Raw genomic sequence first — 18,487 nt, 5'->3', positions numbered from 1 at the left:
CGTCCGAAACTGGGACACACAACTCAGCCTCCCCTCCCACTGAGGTGCCGAGGTGGGTGTATGGCTGGGCTTCAGCTGCAGGGGTCCCTCCTCCACGGCTGGTCCTTCTCCACCCACCCTGCCTGGGTCTCGCTTCTCTTTCCTCAACAGGAGGCAATTTTATCAGCTTTGGATGGAGGAGGCAGGGTCACAAGAGGGAAGGGACAGGGTGTGATGCCAGAGGGGAGGACCAGGGCCAGGAGTATGTCCCGGAGCAGATGAACTGGCCCAATGCCCAGGGAGGCTGGGTGGGAGCCGGCGCAGGGAAGGGCGAAGCCTGGGTGTCCGGGCACCCACAGCCATGCTGTGTCAGCAGTGGACGTGCAGGTGGGCTCAGCCCTGGGCCCTGCTCCTGCTTCTCTTAGGTCCCCAGCTCGTGGTGACTCACAGCTGGCAGCCCCAAGGGGAAGGGAATGGTGAAGACCAGGCAACCTTGGAGCTTTACTTCCCTGCCACCGTGGAGTACGCCGTACATGTGTTCAACCAGAGGAGCCAGGACAGCAATGCCTACAAGGTGGTGCAAATCCTGAGGTCGTGGAAGGAGCCGGTAGGTACCACATCCTCCCCCCTCCTGCACGGGCCCACACCTGCTGCTAATGAGGGTCAGGAGGGGGTTGTCATCAAGGGATCTCTATCACCATTTGAAACCCATAATATAGAGGGATAAACTCTATTTGGTTAGTTTCAGCTTTTATAAAAAAAATAACTTGGGAATTTTTTAAACTGTCAGTCTACTCACATGTAAGGTGTGTTTTCAGTTTTCATCATTTCTGACCTTGTTTAATGAAGAATGACCAAATATGGAGTAAGAGGGGATGAAACCATTTAGTAAAAATAAAGAGCCAGACAGAAGATACTGGATTAGAGAGATTTAGACAAGATTTCATGGAAATAACATTAAAATAGGTTAGTTTAGGAAAAACAGAGAGAGAGAGATACACAGAGACGCCCACAGAGGGAGGGGGAGAGCGGCTCGGGAGTCACAGGCCCCGCTGGTCCTGAGGAGCCTCTGGGAGTTCACAGCCTCTCCTCTGACTCCACGTGTTCTGGGCTCCCTCTGGGTCCCCACCTACGTGGACTGAGTGTGATTTACACTCTTCCCAGATGGCATTCTTAACCCTAAAATGTTCCCCTAGCAATGCAGTCTCTGCAGAATGCAACCAGGGGTGTGATTTTCACGTGGGCTGCAGACACGAACACCGAGAACACTCCGGAGGAGGGGCACTTCTGGTCCTGTGTGTGGCTGTGTGCGCGTGTGTGGTTGTGTGCGCGTGTGTGGTTGTGTGTGTGTGCTTTGTCTGAATGCTTGTGTGTGGTGGGGCGCTGGGGCGTCACTCCCTCTGCACCTCTGGGTTGAGTGATAGAAGGAAGGCAGAGGGCCCTCCACGCTGCTGGGCTTAACTCCGTGGACATTGGAGCTGGTCCTGGCTGGTCCTGCTGCCCTGCACCCTCCAGTTGGGCCTCTGTCTATGGTCTTTGGCCTGGAGTCCAAGACTGACTCTGGGTGTTGGAAATAAAGGCCGGATGGAGCCAGAAGACACTGTAAGGCTGAAGGACCAGGGAGTGGAGAAGAGGACAGAAACCTTCAGAGTGCACTTTGTGAGAGGGGTGGTGTTTCATAGAGCCATCGTCCCAATCCTGTGAGTGCGCCTGTGTGCTTGTATTCTCGTGTGTGTGTGTGTGTGTGTGAATGTGTGTGTGGGGGGTGGTGGTGCAGGGAATGGGTCCACTTCAAGGTCTGTACAAACGCAGGCAAATGGCATCGTGTTCTCCACGGAGCTGCAGCTCGGCCGAACCAGGTGTGGGAAATTTGACGAAGACATTGACAACTGTCCGTTTCAAGCAAGTCCAGACGTGAACAATGTAAGACAGGCGACAGCAGCCCTCAGGTTACAAGGCTGTGGACGCTGCCTCGGGGCAGGGGGTGTGGGGAGTGATGACAATGTCGTTCCAAGGGACACGGAGGGGCATTTGCAGGACGGAGCCCAGCCAGGCAGGCCAGCCCTGGTCACTTGTACGCCCCTGGCCTGTCTAGCCGCTGCACCCCAGGTCACACTGGGGTCAGGTTGCTCCTGACCACTTGGGACCGGGTCACCTGGGCCAGAGACGGGAATGTGCCCTCCCTGGTGTTCACCCACCTCCCTTCCCTGCCTTCAGGAGAAGTGCGGAGGGGGGCGGCAACAACATCACCTGGGCTGAGTAGCCCCCCTCTCGGGTCCCCCTGCCACTGACCCAGAGCCCGAGGGGTGGAAGCTGAGGAGCCCCACTGCCCTCCCTCCCAGGCCCTGCCCTGGTGATAAGGCGGGTAAACCCCACCCCAGGACAAACCCGAGTTGGATCAGAGGCCCTGCTGGGACGCTGGGGTCATGGGTCACACTGGGACATCCTGGGGGACGGGTCCCTGGAGACCACAGAGCTGGAGAGGGGAGAATGACCCAGGTGCCTCTGGGGTTAGGAGAGAGTCCCAGGTCGGGAACATCCAGGACTGAGGGCCAGAGCCTGCGCCCCCAGCTGCCCACCCCAGGAAGGCAAGGTTGGGGGGGGATGCTGGCTTTACAGCTGGAGCTACACGCTTCCCAAGGCCCCTCCCGCCACTCTCTGTCCCTGTGCTTTGTCCCGTAGACCATCACCTGCTTCTTTACAATCGACACTGAACCCTGGAGAACGAAGTTTCAACTCCTGAACAACACCTGCTCGGAGGGCTCTGCTGAATGAGACCACACCCTGCCGTGGCCCTTCAGTGGCTGAGCAGCTCTGGTTCTGTCCTCTGTATGAGCAGGTGTCTGGGTGTCACATCCGGGCAATGTGGACATTCCTCCCTGTCATTTCCTCCTGTAGAATTGGTCATTAAACGTCAGCACTGCAAGCAGCTTTGTGCCACCTGGTTCCAGAGGTTGGGTGCTGGGCAGCTGAGGCTGTCCTGCCAGCAGGGCAGCCGGCTGAGCCCAGGGGCTGGGTCTCTCCTCCGTGGACACCTGAGCCAGCCGCAGGTGCCACAAGGTAGGAGCACAGGTGCGTCTGAGCAGTGTCTCCAGGCTCAGCATCCCTGCCCCAGGGCGGCCATTCAGAGGTGGCTGTGCAGAAGCCCATGGTTGCCCTGGGACTCTTGGTAGCAGCCACGTGGACCTTCTCCCTCCTTGCCTCCTCTCCTTGTGCTGCCCGCGATCACCTCCTGAATCAAAACCTGTTCTCAAGTGTGTGTCGCAGGGTCTCCTGGAGAGGGGACCCTTTGTGTGGTGTGAGGACTTCTTCAGGATGTGTCCTCCACACACACCTGGCTGGCTTCCCAGGCCCTGACTCCGGCAGAGCCAAGGGGAGCCCAGACACGGGCATCCGCTCTGTTGGTGGGCGTTGCTCAGCATAGGCAGAGCTGTGCTCTTGTCCCCCTGCCACCTGGGCCTGGACCAGGCAAGTTGCTCTCCAAGACCCTCCCCCACCCCTCCTCCTTCTCCCTCTGAGGCCTTTCCTGACTCCCGGCTGTTTCCGCCAAAGGAAGCTTAAAGGATCCTTTACGCACTGTGCTTCCCATCATGTTTCCAAGGAATCGACGCCACAATTCTCCTTAAGCAACTCCTGGGAAAGGGTCTCCTCTGAGGTCACCCCAATGTGGGGAAGCTGCCCGGCCCTTCATGAGCTCACCCCTTTCCTGGGGCTGTGGAGGGACCCTGGGAGGGGCGTCAAACCCGGCTTCTGCCAGGGATGGTGTGCTGCCTGTCAGCCCACACGCGTGGGGCTTTGCCAGTGCATCTGCCCCTGGAGGGGAGCTGCAGGGCCTGGGTTTGTCCCGACACCACTATCCCTCACTAGTCCAGAAGGTAGGACACCTGCACTGCTTAGCTTGGTGAGCGCAGGTGTGGACTGAGGGACCTGTCCTGGTGGGAGGAGTCTCCTCCCTGACCCTGAGCACCTCTGCCTGGAATGGTGTGTGCTGGGCCCCTTCCTCCCACTGCAATCTGTGCACTGAAGAATCAGGGAAGTGGGTTTCTGGCCCTGTTGTCCATCCCTGGGCAACACCTCGCCGGAGGCAGAGGCAGGATTGCTGGGCTCCAAGCGCAGCCCACAGCTAAGGCAGGCACCCCCCTCTCCTGAAACGAGAGACTAGTGAGGACTCTGCCCTCCCAGCTGCTGACCTGTCGGCCACAGGCTCTGGGTCACCAAGGCTTGCAGCTGGGCATCGAGAGGGCCATGAAAGGAAATGCAGCATCAGTGACCAAATGCCTTGCCTCCAAGTGTTCTGCTCTGTGCCCACTTTCCCATCTGCCAGGGGCACATTCGGACACTTTCCTCAGCTTTCCCACGTGTCAGGGTCCAGGCACAGCCCTGGGGCTCAATAAATAAGGACTCAACACAAAGGAATAAGCAGGTGGAGGCTTTGCGAGGACTTTGCAGTTGCCCGGGCCTCTCCGGTGGACAGGAAGGGGCGGGGCTGTCTGGTTATGGACGCAGGGCCACACCCAGCAGCTGGCCGTCCCTTCCCTGAGTACTCCTCAGCCCGCTCCCCCCGTCTGCGCCTCCCCCAGCCCTGGTCCCCAGACTCCCAGGGAGCTAGAACAGCCGTGGGATTTGGACCCTAGTTTCCTCGTGGCGGTGGTCAGCCCGGGAAGCAACAGCTGCTGGAAGGTGCAGTTGTGACTCTTTCTCTTTTCTCCCCCCCAAATTCTTGATGATCTATGCTGGGGGGAGAGGGGTGAATGAAAAGGGCGAGGGAGATTAAGAGGTACAAAAGTCTAGTTATAAATGAGGTACAGGATGGAAGGTCCAGCATGGGCGCAGTCAATAACATTGTAATAACTTTGTATCAATAGGGGGACAGATAGTAACTAGACTTATCTTCGGGATCACTTTGTACAATAGAGGACTATTGTTGTGCAGTTGGAACTCACAGTGTTGTAGGTCAATTACACTGTAATTTATAAAAAAAGAACTGAGGTATTTCTCCCCCAAGTCCTGCATTGGCCGAGGGCTCCTCTCAGGAGCGCCAGGCACCCTGCTGTCCAGCCCACCCCTCACAGATGCTCACCGCAGGCAAGTCCTGCCAGAGGAGGAGTCCCAGGGAGGGTTCACCTGTCAGCCAGGTGGGCTCCGACCTGCTCCTGTGTGGTTGTTGACACTTACCTGGCTGGCTGGCCCTCACCTGCACACCAGTGCTGTAGTTTCCACACCTACGTTTTGGAACGTACTTCCTTCTTGTCATGTTGACCCGCTTCACCATCTCAGCCCAGCCCTACACATACACACACACACAGACATACACACACACACAGACACACACACAGCGAGAGCCTGCCTCTTCCACGGCCTCTGCCGAACCGTATCTCCTGGTCATCACACCTTTAAGCCTCCCCTCCCACACTGAACCAGAGCTGATCTAGGTGACCAACAACACAAAGAGTTGATGGTGTGTCACATCTGAAGCTGGGTCACCGAGGGCGCTGTGGCTTCCCTCCCCGTCTCTTGGACACTCTGTCCAGAGGAACCGATCTCCCTTACCCAGCGCAGAGAGGCCAAGTGGAGAGGCCCGCACCGAGGATAGCAGAGACCACCTGCCGACAGCCAACGCCAGCCAGCAGCCGGGAGGGCAAGCCGCCTGGAGAGTGGGTTCTCCGGGGCCAAACTCACCTTCAGACGAGGGCAGTGCCGTCAGAGCCTGAGTGTGACCTCGGGCTAGCTGACATCAGCCAAGCTACCCCAGACCCCTGGTGCACAGACACCACGGAGACATAAATACGTTGCTTAAGCACCAAGGGCGGGGTGATCAGTCAGGCGGCATTGGATTATACCTCTCACCCTGTGCGAGCGCACACACGCATGAACACACACACACACGTGCACAAATGCAGCCTCCTCTCCATGGACCGTCACTCTTGCATTTTTCTGCCTCAATTCAAAACCCAAAGTAAAACACTAATCTCCAAATGATACCGCTAGCTCCCGGGTTGGATCGGGGGATGAAAACTGTTTCTAAAGCCATTTTGCTGTGTTTTCCAGAGCCCTGGGCAGGGAGATTTCTGTGGAAATCCATGGATGGACATTCTCAACGCATCTTCAGAGCCTTGCAGAAACTACCTACCAGCCTGAAGCGGTGGAGGGGTGGGTCTTCCTATTAGTTCCACACAAAGAGCTGTCAGCGAAAAGTAACTTGTGCCGAGTTTGGTGAAATACGGAAACAGGTTCGTGTTCTCTTCCATTCATTGGGAGCAGACTGCTCCTGCTGGTAAATGAGTTGACCGAGCAGAAGACACTACACAGCCCGGAACCACATTCTCAGCCTCCACGCCTGAAGAATGCACAAAAAAGCAAGAAGGCTACAAAATGAAGTCGATAGGTCAGATGTGTTATTTAAATGTTTTGGGAGTGTCTTTGCTTCTTTAAATGCTCATGAGAGCGGCAGAATGTGCTAGAAGACCATTAGACAGGCTGACATTCTTTCTTCAGCATATTGAGTTCAAAGTTCCAGGGTTTGGATGCCACAATAAAGGTGCAATGAAACATCTAAAAGAGACAAAAACAATAACCAGCTTGTAAGAACAATTGCAAAAAGCAAAAGTCAAAAAGCCCCAGAAGTTCCTGTTTCCAGGTACCAGGATTTGGCTTCAAGAGGGACAAAAGGCCGCCTGAGCCAGCCACGCCTCTACAGATCCCCAAGCTGTTCGCCCAATGGCAGAGCAGCCAGCCTCATGACTGGGATGGACCCCCATCGGTTCACCTCCCTGAGAGCTGAAGCCATCACGGTTGTGGCTTCGTTTGCTCCATGTGGGCAAGAGTTGGAGCCCAGGACCAATTATCCTCAAGAAACCCTAGTGTCCAGCTCTGGCCCTTCTCCAGACACGCCAACTTCCTGCGGCCCATGGAGACCCCACGCGGCGTGGAGGGCCCAGTGGGTCCTTCCCAGGGTATACAGCACCACAAGAATAGCCAGGGTCCTGCATGCCTTGGAAAGCGGTGTCAGAGTCTGGCCAGATTCCACCAGGGAAAGCTTGCAGCTGGGGAGCTGGGAGGAGACACAGGGCCTGCAGAGGGAGCGGGGCTCCAGGCTCCTGGGGTGGATGAGGTCACTGTGTCCCTCCTCTCACCTAAAATCTTTATTCAGTTAGAAGAAAAATATAAAGTACAAATAGCTCTTTATGGCAACACCCAGTAGAAGTGAAGTTGCATAAGATACACAGACTGAGGGGTCAAGTTGAGGGGGAAATAGGACCAAGTGACCAGTAACCCAGACAGACCACAGAGGAACTGAGGCCAGGTCAGCGGGGTGTCCAGGCTGGAGGGGCATCAGGATGGGTGGAGCTGGTTCCTGGCAATGGCAGGGAGGGCAGGGAGGGCAGGGAGGGCAGGCAGTACGCTTACCAGAGGGTTAACTAATTGCTTAACTTGTGATCGCCAGGGTAACAGGAAACAATCACAAAATAAAGGGATTGAAAACCCAATTATTAAAATCAACCATAGAGGATACTTTAGCACTGTATTAACATATTAAAAATCTTTAAGAGGTGAAAAAATATTGGACAAGGAATTCAACTTCTTGGAACTCTGCCCACAAGGCAACAACAATCAGATATACACACAAACAGAAATAAAGAAGAATATTCATTATGGCACTGTTCATAATAGCTAAAAATTAGAAAAACTTAAATAATAAATTCTCAGGGGGTGACTAAATAATATGTGGAAACACCATTAAACGAAGTCAAATAGTTTCATTACATAATGCCCTCAAATAATTTTACGGTTTTGGAAATCCTTAGATTTTATTATTAAATAAAAATCTAAATTGTGGAACAGTGTACAGTGTGATCCCCACTACACAAAAATACAAATGTAAAATATAGAAGAAACTAGGATGTATAAAACTAAGTTGACAGCAGTAAACTTTCCATAAAGGTATTTTTAGTTGATTGTTTTTTTCTTCTGTAGTTGATTTTAAGCTACTTAATACTTTGGAAAATTTCTAAACTTTCTACCTTAAGTGAATAGGGCCTTTTACTATTTAAAACAGTATCAGGTTTTAAAATTTATTTTCCACGGAGCTCAGGTAGTTACCCTTTCTTCCTTTCTAAGTCTCAATAAATAAAGAAAACAGATAAGCTCGAATCTATAGGAGGTCAGAAATGGGGAATCTCTAGGAGTTCCATGATCCATGCAAGGGCAGAGACTGGGAGGAATCCTTGGAGGGTAACAGGTGATTTTGAGCAAGACGATCCAAGGCTGTTGAACTCTATCTTAGCACCTACCTTCTGCATTTTGGGATCCCGTTGTACTAAGCAGTTTTCATTTCCCCCTGAAGCTTTCTTGCACATTGTCCGGGCAATTTTGACTTCAAGAAGGTAATCCAAACTATCTGTGACCTGTCCATGAGTAATTTAAAGTTAGAGATCATAAAAGAATATGTGGTATCAATTGTCATTTCTGATAAACAAACATGTCATTGACTGCTTAGGGCAAAAGATGTCTTCTCACCTCCTTCCCTCCTACAGTTTTTTTTTTTTTTGGCCAGAGTTTTGGGGTAACGTGGAGGTGGTTCTTACCTTGCTCTCTCTCTCTCTCTCTCTCTCTGTGTGTTTCTCAGTCACTCTCATTATGGTATTTAATTTTAAAGTAATGACAACTGTCACCAAAATAAAGTAAGTAAACTATTCCCTAAAGACCATTTTTCCTGGGAAAACTAATGGTTTGCTCATTGGAGCTCTAGAAATAAACAGCATTTTCATCGAAATCCACTGAGAGTGTATCGATTCCCTTTAAAGTTTTGGTATTTTTAGTCATCCTTGCCTTATTCCACGTCATATACCTTCCCAAATCCCTGACTTTCTGGGCATCTCCCCTCCCCTCCCCTCCCCATGCAGAGCTCCAGTCAGCGCTGTACTCAAGAAGGGTCTCACAGGGAAATGCAGATGAACAATGGCAAATGTCCACTCTCACGATTAAAGAACGAACAGGAAAACAAAGTTTACAAGACGTCAGGGAATCAACATGTGAATGAGAACGACCAAGTTAGTTAAACACCATAACTGAGCACAGAAAAATAAGAGATAATTTGGAAAATGCAGTAAACATTTTGGAAGTTCTAGAAAAGTCACCTGGGCATTAAACAAAATGGATGTAGGCAGAATTCTAAGTACAGTTTCATGAATATAAAGTATACTTAAAATTTTTCAGTTATGCATCTAAGTATCTGAAAGGACACTTGTGGGGTGCCCCCAGGATTGACGAGTCCATGGGGGATGCAAGAAATCAGTGGTCACTTTCACTTTTTACTTCAACTACTTCCAAATGTACCCCTAGCACATTTTTCATGACTGGATATTAAGTTTCTCTGCCTCAGCGCTGTTGGCATTTGGAGCTGGGTCCTTCTTGGCCATGGGGAGCCATGCTGTGCCCAGAGGGTGGTGACCCACATCCCTGGCCTCCACCCCCCCAACCTCAGTAGCAGCCCCTTCAGTTGTGATGACCAGAAACATCTCTGGGCATTGCCCAAAATGCCCTGTGGAGCAAAATCCATGCTCAGTTGAGAAGGAGTGCTTTAGCTTTGAGTTATATTTCCAAGTAAAAATTATCAAGAAAACAGATTTTCCCAAATCACACTCAACAACCACTGACCGACCACCAGCCCCGTCTTGATCCCCAGTTGCCCAGGAAAGGGAGGCAGATGGGGATCCAGCTTCAGAGGCAGCCCCTCCCTCCTTTCATGGCCAGGCCTCTCTGACTCTCCTAGCCTCCTGTGACACCGTCCCCTCCTGGCTGGCTACAATGTCCCATCACCTTCATCCCATCCAGCATCACTCAGAGGCAGTAGCATGTGTGGATTAAGAGCAGGCAGCCTGGGTTTAAATCTTGGCTCTTCTACTTAGTAGCTGTGTGACCCTGGGCAAGTTACTAAACCTCTCTGTGCCTGTTTCCTCCTATGTGAACTTGAAAACCTGAGTGCGCATGCAGAAAGCCATTGGATCTAGCACAAAGTAAACATGGCTCCAGGCTGCCATTGGCGGTCTTTCCTACCAGTCTTCACCGTGTGTGAAATCGGCAGCAGAACCCCAGCCAGCTATGAACTGGAGCAGGCGGCCACATGCTTTTTCTTCAAGGGCCAGAGAGGAAATATTCCAGGCTTTGCAGCACAAATACAGCCCAGAGGACCCTCAAAAAGTGTGTGTGGCTGTGTCTTAACAAAATTGTGTTTATGGACACTGAAGTTTCAATGTAAAGTAATTTTCATATGTCACAAAATAGTCTCCTTCTTTTGTTTCTTGTAATCATTTGTAGCTCACGGGATGTACAAATATGAGAAGTGGGCCAGATTTGACTTCAGGCTGTTAGTGGCCACTGCTGATAAAGATCTTTGCACTTTTAACTTAAATCATCCAATGGAATAGAGCAGTTTTCTTTCTATAGCACGTGGGCATATGTTATTTTTATCCGAATTTTCACCCAGCATTTTTCTGTTTGCTTTCATTAGGAGTTACTTTTGTTTGGGGGGTGGTGCATTCTTCCTTACCCCCTTTCTTCAATATGTTTTCCAGCAGCTTGTAGCTGGAATGCCAAGGAGTTTTAAACACTTCTGTTCTAGCCTCTTTTGGAACCTGTTTCTACCTGATTCTTTTGCAAACTTACCTGCATTTGAGCTGACAGTCAACTAAGAAATAAAATGTACATTCCTGACCACTCCCTCCCATCAGGAAACTTGCACAAGCCTCTTAGATAGCCTCATCCACCAGAGGGAAGACAGCAGAAGCAAGAACTACAGTCCTGCAGCCTGTGGAACAAAAACCACATTCACAGAAAGATAGACAAGATGAAAAGGCAGAGAGCTATGTACCAGATGAAGGAACAAGATAAAATCCCAGAAAAACAACTAAATGAAGTGGAGATAGGCAACCTTCCAGAAAAAGAATTCAGAATAATGATAGTGAAGATGATCCAGGACCTCAGAAAAATAATGGAGGCAAAGATTGAGAAGATGCAAGAAATGCTTAACAAAGACCTAGAAGAATTGAAGAACAAACAGATGGAGATGAACAATACAATAACTGAAATGAAAAATACACTAGAAGGAATCAATAGCAGAATAACAGAGGCAGAAGAATGAATAAGTGACCTGGAAGACAGAATGGTGGAATTCACTGCTGCAGAACAGAATAAAGAAAAAAGAATGAAAAGAAATGAAGACAGGCTAAGAGACCTCTGGGACAACATTAAACACAACAACATTCACATTATAGGGGTCCCAGAAGGAGAAGAGAGAGAGAAATGACCTGAGAAAATATTTGAAGAGATTATAGTTGAAAACTTCCCTAACATGGGAAAGGAAAGAGCTACCCAAGTCCAGGAAGTGCAGAGAGTCCTGTACAGGATAAACCCAAGGAGAAACACACTGAGATACATAGTAATCAAACTGGCAAAAATTAAAGAAAAATTATTGAAAGCAGCAAGGGAAAAATGACAAATAACATACAAGGGAATTCCCATAAGTTTAACAGCTGATTTCTCAGCAGAAATTCTACAAGCCAGAAGAGGGTGGTATGATATACTTAAAGTGATGAAAGGGAAGAACCTACAACCAAGATTACTCTACCTGGCAAGGATCTCATTCAGATTTGATGGAGAAATCAAAAGCTTTACAGACAAGCAAAAGATAAGAGAATTCAGCACCACCAAACCAGCTCTACAAGAAATGCTAAAGGAACTTCTCTAAGTGGGAAACACAAGAGAAGAAAATGACCTACAAAAACAAACCCAAAACAATTAAGAAAATCGTAATAGGAACATACATATCAGTAATTACCTTAAATGTGAATGGATTAAATGCTCCAACCAAAAGACACAGGCTTGCTGAATGGATACAAAAACAATACCCATATATTTGCTGTCTACAAGAGACCCACTTCAGACCTAGGGACACATACAGACTGAAAGTGAGGGGATAGAAAAAGATATTCCTTGCAAATGGAAATCAAAAGAAAGCTGGAGTAGCAATACTCATATCAGGTAAAATAGACTTTTAAATAAAGAATGTTAAAGGAGACAAGGAAAGATACTACCTAATGATCAAGGGATCAATCCAAGAAGAAGATAAAACAATTATACATATATATGCACCCAACATAGGAGCACCTCAATACATAAGGCAACTGCTAACAGCTATAAAAAGGGAAAGCGACAGTAACACAGTAACAGTGGGGGACTTTAGCACCTCATTTACACCAATGGACAGATCATCCAAACAGAAAATTACTAAGGAAACACAAGCTTTAAATGACACAATAGACCAGGTAGATTTGATTGATATTTATAGGACATTCCATCCAATAAAAAACAGATTACACTTTCTTCTCAAGTGTGCACAAAACATTCTCCAGGAAAGATCACATCTTGGGTCACAAATCAAGCCTCAGTAAATTTAAAAAACTGAAATAATATCAAGCATCTTTTCTGACCAAAATGCTATTAGATTAGAAATCAAAGGAAAAAACAAAACACATGGAGGCTAAACAAGACGTTACTAAATAACCAAGAGATCACTGAAGAAATCAAAGAGGAAATCAAAAAATACCTAGAGACATATGACAATGAAAACACGATGATCCAAAACCTATGGGATGCAGCAAAAGCAGTTCTAAGAGGGAAGTTTATAGCAATACAAGCCTACCTCAAGAAACAAGAAAAATCTCAAATAAACAATCTAACCTTACACCTAAAGAAACTAGAGAAAGAAGAACAAACAAAACCCAAAGTTAGCAGAAGGAAAGAAATCATAAAGATCAGAGTAGAAATAAATGAAATACAAACAAAGAAAATAATAACAAATATCAATAAAACTAAAAGCTTTCTTGAGAAGACAGACAAAATTGATAAACCATTAGCCAGACTCATCAAGAAAAAGAGGGAGAAGACTCAAATCAATAAAATTAGAAATGAAAAAGGAGAAGTTACAACAGACACTGCAGAAATACAAAGGATCCTAAGAGACTACTACAAGCAACTCTATGCCAATAAAATGGACAACCTGGAAGAAATGGACAAATTCCTAGAAAGGTATAACCTTCCAAGACTGAACCAGCAAGAAATAGAAAATATGAACAGGCAAATCACAAGTAATGAAATTGAAACTGTGATTAAAAATCTTCCAACAAACAAAAGCCCAGGACCAGGTGGCTTCACAAGTGAATTCTATCAAACATTTAGAGAAGAGCTAACACCCATCCTTCTCAAACTCTTCTAAAAAATTGCACAAGAAGGAACACTTCCAAACTCATTCTATGAGGCCACCATCACCCTGATACCAAAACCAGACAAAGATACTACAAAAAAAAGAAAATTACAGACCAATATCACTGATGAATATAGATGCAAAAATCCTCAACAAAATACTAGCAAACAGAATCCAACAACACATTAAAAGGATCAAACACCATGATCAAGTGGGATTTATCCCAGGGATGCGAGGATTCTTCAATATACACAAATCAATCAATGCGATACACCATATTAACAAATTGAAGAATAAAAACGATTTGATCATCTCAATAGATGTAGAAAAAGCTTTTGATAAAATTCAACATCCATTTGTGATAAAAACTCTCCAGAAAGTAGGCATAGAGGGAACCTACCTCAACATAATAAAGGCCATATATGACAAACCCACAGCAAACATCATCCTCAATGGTGAAAAACTGAAAGCATTTCATCTAAGATCAGGAACAAGAGAAGGATGTCCACTCTCACCACTATTATTCAACATAGGCTTGGAAGTCCTAGCCATGGCAATCAGAGAAGAAAAAGAAATAAAAGGAATACAATTTGGAAAAGAAGAAGTAAAACTGTCACTGTTTGCAGATGACACGATACTATACATAGAGAATCCTAAAGATGCCACCAGAAAACTGCTAGAGCTAATCAATGAATTTGGTAAAGTTGCAGGATACAAAATTAATGCACAGAAATCTCTTGCATTCCTATACACTAATGATGAAAAATCTGAAAGAGAAATTAAGGAAACACTCCCATTTACCATTGCAACAAAAAGAATAAAATATCTAGGAATAAACCTACCTAGGGAGACAAAAGGCCTGTATGCAGAAAACTATAAGACACTGATGAAAGAAATTAAAGATGATACCAACAGATGGAGAGATATACCATGTTCTTGGATTGGAAGAATCAATATTGTGAAAATGACTATACTACCCAAAGCAGTCTACAGATTCAATGCCATCCCTATCAAATTACCAATGGCATTCTTTTACAGAACTGAACAAAAAGTCTTAAAATTTGTATGGAGACACAAAAGATCCCGAATAACAAAAGCAGTCTTGAGGGAAAAAAACGGAGCTGGAGGAATCAGACTCCCTGACTTCAGACTATACTACAAAGCTGCAGTAATCAAGACAATATGGTACTGGCACTAAAACAGAAATATAGATCAATGGAACAAGATAGAAAGCCCAGAGATAAAGCCACACACCTATGGTCGACTAATCTATGACAAAGGAGGCAAGGATATACAATGGAGAAAAGACAGCCTCTTCAATAAGTGGTGCTGGGAAAACTGGACAGCTACATGTAAAAGAATGAAATTAGAACACTCCCTAGCACCATACACAAAAATAAACTCAAAATGGATTAGAGACCTAAATGTAAGACTGGACACTATAAAACTCTTAGAAGAAGACATAGGAAGAACACTCTTTGACATAAATCACGGCAAGATCTTTTTTGATCCACCTCCTAGAGTAACGGAAATAAAAACAAAAATAAACAAATGGGACCTAATGAAACTTAAAATCTTTTGCACAGCAAAGGAAACCATAAGCAAGACGAAAAGACAGTCCTCAGAATGGGAAAAAATATTTGCAAACGAATCAATAGACAAAGGATTAATCTCCAAAATATATAAACAGCTCATGCAGCTCAATATTAACAAAACAACCCAATCCAAAAATGGGCAGAAAGCCTAAATAGACATTTCTCCAAAGAAGACATACAGATGGACAAGATGCACATGAAAAGCTGTTCAACATCACTAATTATTAGAGAAATGCAAATCAAAACTACAATGAGGTTATCACCTCACACCAGTTAGAATGGGCATCATCAGAAAATCTACAAATAACAAACGCTGGAGAGGGTGTGGAGAAAAGGGAACCTTCTTGCACCATTGGTGGGAATGTAAATTGATACAGTCACTATGGAGAACAGTATGGAGGTTCCTTAAAAAACTAAAAATAGAATTACCCTATGACCCAGCAATCCCACTTCTGGGCATATACCCAGAGAAAACCATAATTCAAAAAAACACATGTTGGGCTTCCCTGGTGGCACAGTGGTTGAGAGTCCGCCTGCTGATGCAGGGGACACAGGTTCATGCCCTGGTCTGGGAAGATCCCACATGCCATGGAGTGGCTGGGCCTGTGAGCCATGGCCGCTGAGCCTGCGCGTCCGGAGCCTGTGCTCTGCAATGGGAGAGGCCACAACAGTGAGAGGCCCCCGTACCACAAAAACAAAAAAACAAAAAAACAGACACATGCACCCCAATGTTCATTGCAGCAGTATTTACAATAGCCAGGTCATGGAAGCAACCTAAATGCCCACTGACAGATGAATGGATAAAGAAGATGTGGTACATATACACAATGGAATATTACTCGGCCATAAAAAGGAACGAAATTGGGTAGAGATGTGGATGGATCTAGAGACTGTCATACAGAGTGAAGTAAGTCAGAAAGAGAAAAACAAATATTGTATACTAACACATATATGTGGAACCTAGAAAAATGGTACAGATGAACTGGTTTGCAGGGAAGAAATTGAGACACAAATGTAGAGAACAAACATATGGACACCAAGGGGGGAAAGCGGCAGGGGGGTGGGACTGGTGGCGTGATGAATTGGGAGATTGGGATTGACATGTATACACTGATGTGTATAAAATTAATGACTAATAAGAACCTGCTGTATAAAATAATAAATAAAATAAAATAAAAAAATTAAAAAAAAATAGAATAGAAAAGAGTCCTACATCTGCAGAACTACCTCATGCTTGGCAGGGGTGACACTGTGGTATAGTGTAGAAATAATGCCCTTTTTAATAATTGGTGCTATTTGGTTAAAATAAAAACAAAAAAAGAAAACCACACACACACAAAATGTACATTCATGAAAAGAAGTAGCAAACACTATGAAATGATTCGTTAGTCTTGAGCTATGTGGGTCTTTGGTTTATTTTATTATTAAATACCTGCCTTTAAAGCAGAACCATCTATGCCTACTTCTGTAAATGGAGAGCACAGATGAAAACATCCAAGAAAGTGGACTCATCCTGGGAAAGACGGGAACTTCACTAAGAACAGGTACCACATCTGAGCCCCCTGGGGCATTGACATCCATGAGGTCTTACTTCAGCCACCCACTGGGGACGCACATCCTGGACCAGGTGTCGTTGCCTGAAAACACAAACCACACAACTGGGGCCACACGGAGAACCAGCAGGAGCCCGGGGCCCTCAGCCTGTGCAGGTGGCCAGGAGCCAGGGGTCCCGGCCTCTTAGGGGATCCAGACGCTGAGTGAAACTTCTGCCCACATAAGAAAACAGGAAACGGAGGCAGGTTGACGGTGGCTGGAGGGTGGGCAGCGCAGGTTAGAGGGCAGATGGGGCGAGTGGAGGAGGAAGAGGGGCAGAGGTGTAGGTCAGGCCGGTGTCACATGTAACCCGGGCCCAGTGGGGCCCCCTCACCCTCTGCCGACCCCTCTCATTGCTCACCCCTCCACCTCCCATCTCGGGCTCCTGCATAAACCTCAGGGCAACCCTCTTTCTCAGGAAACACAGCGCTGGTTCAATGCCCTCATCTTAGACATGGTCCATGTTCAAAACCCTCCAACTGCCCTAAGAACATCCTTCACAGTATAATTTTAAATCCAAGAGACAATACAGGATCACATCTCGCATTTGACGTCATGTTTCTTAAGCCTCCTTTAATGAGAACAATTTCCTTCTTCTTCCCCATCTTTCACAGCACTGATTTTTTTTCCGGTACGCGGACCTCTCACTGTTGTGGCCTCTCCCGTTGCGGAGCACAGGCTCTGGACACACAGGCTCAGCGGCCATGGCTCACGGGCCCAGCCGCTCTGCGGCATGTGGGATCCTCCCAGACCGGGGCACGAACCCGTGTCCCCTGCATCGGCAGGCGGACTCTCAACCACTGTGCCACCACCAGGGAAGCCCAGCACTGATATTTTTAACCGGTCTTAGAGAATGCCGCATAATACGGACTCGTCTAATTGTCCCTCGAGATCACCCTCAGGCCTTTGGAGCAGGAACACCGTATATAGGCAACGCTGTGTCCTTGCAGTGATGTCACAACAGAGGTACACGGTGTCAATTTGTCCCATGTGTCCTGGTTGTAATTAATTAACAAGCAACCCCTATAGCGGTCCACCCCCCTCCCTCCTCCTCCCCTCCCCCCTCCCCCCACACCAGGTGGAGGATTCATTGCTGATCTTCGGCCTGAGTTACTTATCACCATGGTGGTTGCAAAAGGCGATTTTCTAGTTTCATATTCTTTCACATCTCTAAGTAGGCATTTTTCTGTAAAAAAAGAGCCTTCCCTTCTGCCCTGGTTCCTTTTTACAGTGAAAGCTGGATGTGGAGTTTGTTCACTTGTTAAATGTGTTATAATCCATCCCTGTAGCTGCTTAGGTTGATGATATCAGCTCAAACTGTCCCAAACTTGACCCCTTCAGGAGCCCTTCTGGACTCTTACCTGTGTTTTCTGATGTGACTATAACTAAGTTTAAGTTATTTGAATGGATATATTATGTTTTACCCCAGAATGATAAAGGAGGAAGTTTCATTAACTTTCTTCCAAAAACCCCTAAAATAAAGTTCATAAATTTTGGCTCAGGTGTCTCTCAGCCGCTCTCCACGGACGACAGCCCTGCCACAAATGTGAGTGTGGGGACAGAGAACGGGGAATGAAAGCCACCAACCTGCTCCTGGGACTTCAGAATCTGCAACACCTTGAAGGTGTACTCGTCCTTGCTGGCCTCGTTGTACTCCTTCATGGCGAACCACAGTGCCTGCTCCACGTATACGTAGGATTCGGAGACGTCTTGGAATTTCCTCACCACCTTCGATGAACCCCAGGCCTGGACACCTCTGGACGCGAGGGCCACCGTGGCCATCAGGAGCAGCAGGCCGGGGCGGAGCCTGGCCATGGTACCTCAGCCCAGGGGCGCGGCCGAGTCCCTCCTGTCCTCGCAAGGCTGGCCGGGCCCTGCTGCCTCTGCACCCGGCCCCTCCTAGCTCTGCTGCAGGCGGAGAGGGGAGAACAGCGGTTAACATCGCCTGCCTAAAAAAGAGGCTGCCTGCGAAATGTGCAATTCAGTCCATTTTCCCATCTTGGATGCTTCCTTTCTGGAAGGACACACACCTCTGTGCACTCACGTGTGGGAGGGATGC

General features: G+C 47.4%; 2 protein-coding genes across 2 annotated transcripts; one reads left to right on the top strand and one right to left on the bottom strand.

The window, feature by feature from the left end:
* The first annotated feature begins 210 nt into the window (after positions 1-210).
* LOC115861647 (cystatin-9-like) lies at positions 211-7,301 on the top strand. Its single transcript, XM_060285112.1, has 4 exons — positions 211-586; positions 1,792-1,902; positions 2,662-3,039; positions 6,028-7,301. Exons 1-3 carry the CDS (start codon positions 341-343, stop codon positions 2,752-2,754), a joined length of 450 nt encoding a protein of 149 aa, XP_060141095.1. The 5' UTR covers positions 211-340; the 3' UTR covers positions 2,755-3,039; positions 6,028-7,301.
* On the bottom strand, positions 6,314-18,243 carry CST8 (cystatin 8). Its single transcript, XM_030872654.2, has 3 exons — positions 18,016-18,243; positions 8,271-8,384; positions 6,314-6,531 (listed from the first exon to the last, which is right to left on the bottom strand). The coding sequence occupies exons 1-3, from the start codon at positions 18,241-18,243 to the stop codon at positions 6,448-6,450; spliced, it is 426 nt and encodes a 141-aa protein (XP_030728514.1). The 3' UTR covers positions 6,314-6,447.
* Between the last annotated feature and the right edge of the window lie 244 nt (positions 18,244-18,487).

The sequence above is a fragment of the Globicephala melas genome, chromosome 15 (genome assembly GCF_963455315.2).
Source record: "Globicephala melas chromosome 15, mGloMel1.2, whole genome shotgun sequence".
NCBI lineage: Eukaryota > Metazoa > Chordata > Mammalia > Artiodactyla > Delphinidae > Globicephala > Globicephala melas.
Note: the sequence above shows the minus strand (reverse complement) of the source record. Positions and strands in the feature narration are given on the sequence as shown.

Excerpts from the sequence above, each read along its gene's own strand:
- LOC115861647 (XM_060285112.1), top strand. The coding sequence starts at position 341 with ATGCTGTGTCAGCAGTGGACGTGCAGGTGGGCTCAGCCCTGGGCCCTG. Across the intron at positions 587-1,791 it reads TGAGGTCGTGGAAGGAGCCG|GCAAATGGCATCGTGTTCTC; the intron begins GTAGGTACCACA and ends GTACAAACGCAG. Across the intron at positions 1,903-2,661 it reads CAAGTCCAGACGTGAACAAT|ACCATCACCTGCTTCTTTAC; the intron begins GTAAGACAGGCG and ends TTTGTCCCGTAG.
- CST8 (XM_030872654.2), bottom strand. The coding sequence starts at position 18,243 with ATGGCCAGGCTCCGCCCCGGCCTGCTGCTCCTGATGGCCACGGTGGCC. Across the intron at positions 8,385-18,015 it reads TTCTGAAGTCCCAGGAGCAG|GTCACAGATAGTTTGGATTA; the intron begins GTTGGTGGCTTT and ends ACTCATGGACAG. Across the intron at positions 6,532-8,270 it reads GGGATCCCAAAATGCAGAAG|ATGTTTCATTGCACCTTTAT; the intron begins GTAGGTGCTAAG and ends TGTCTCTTTTAG.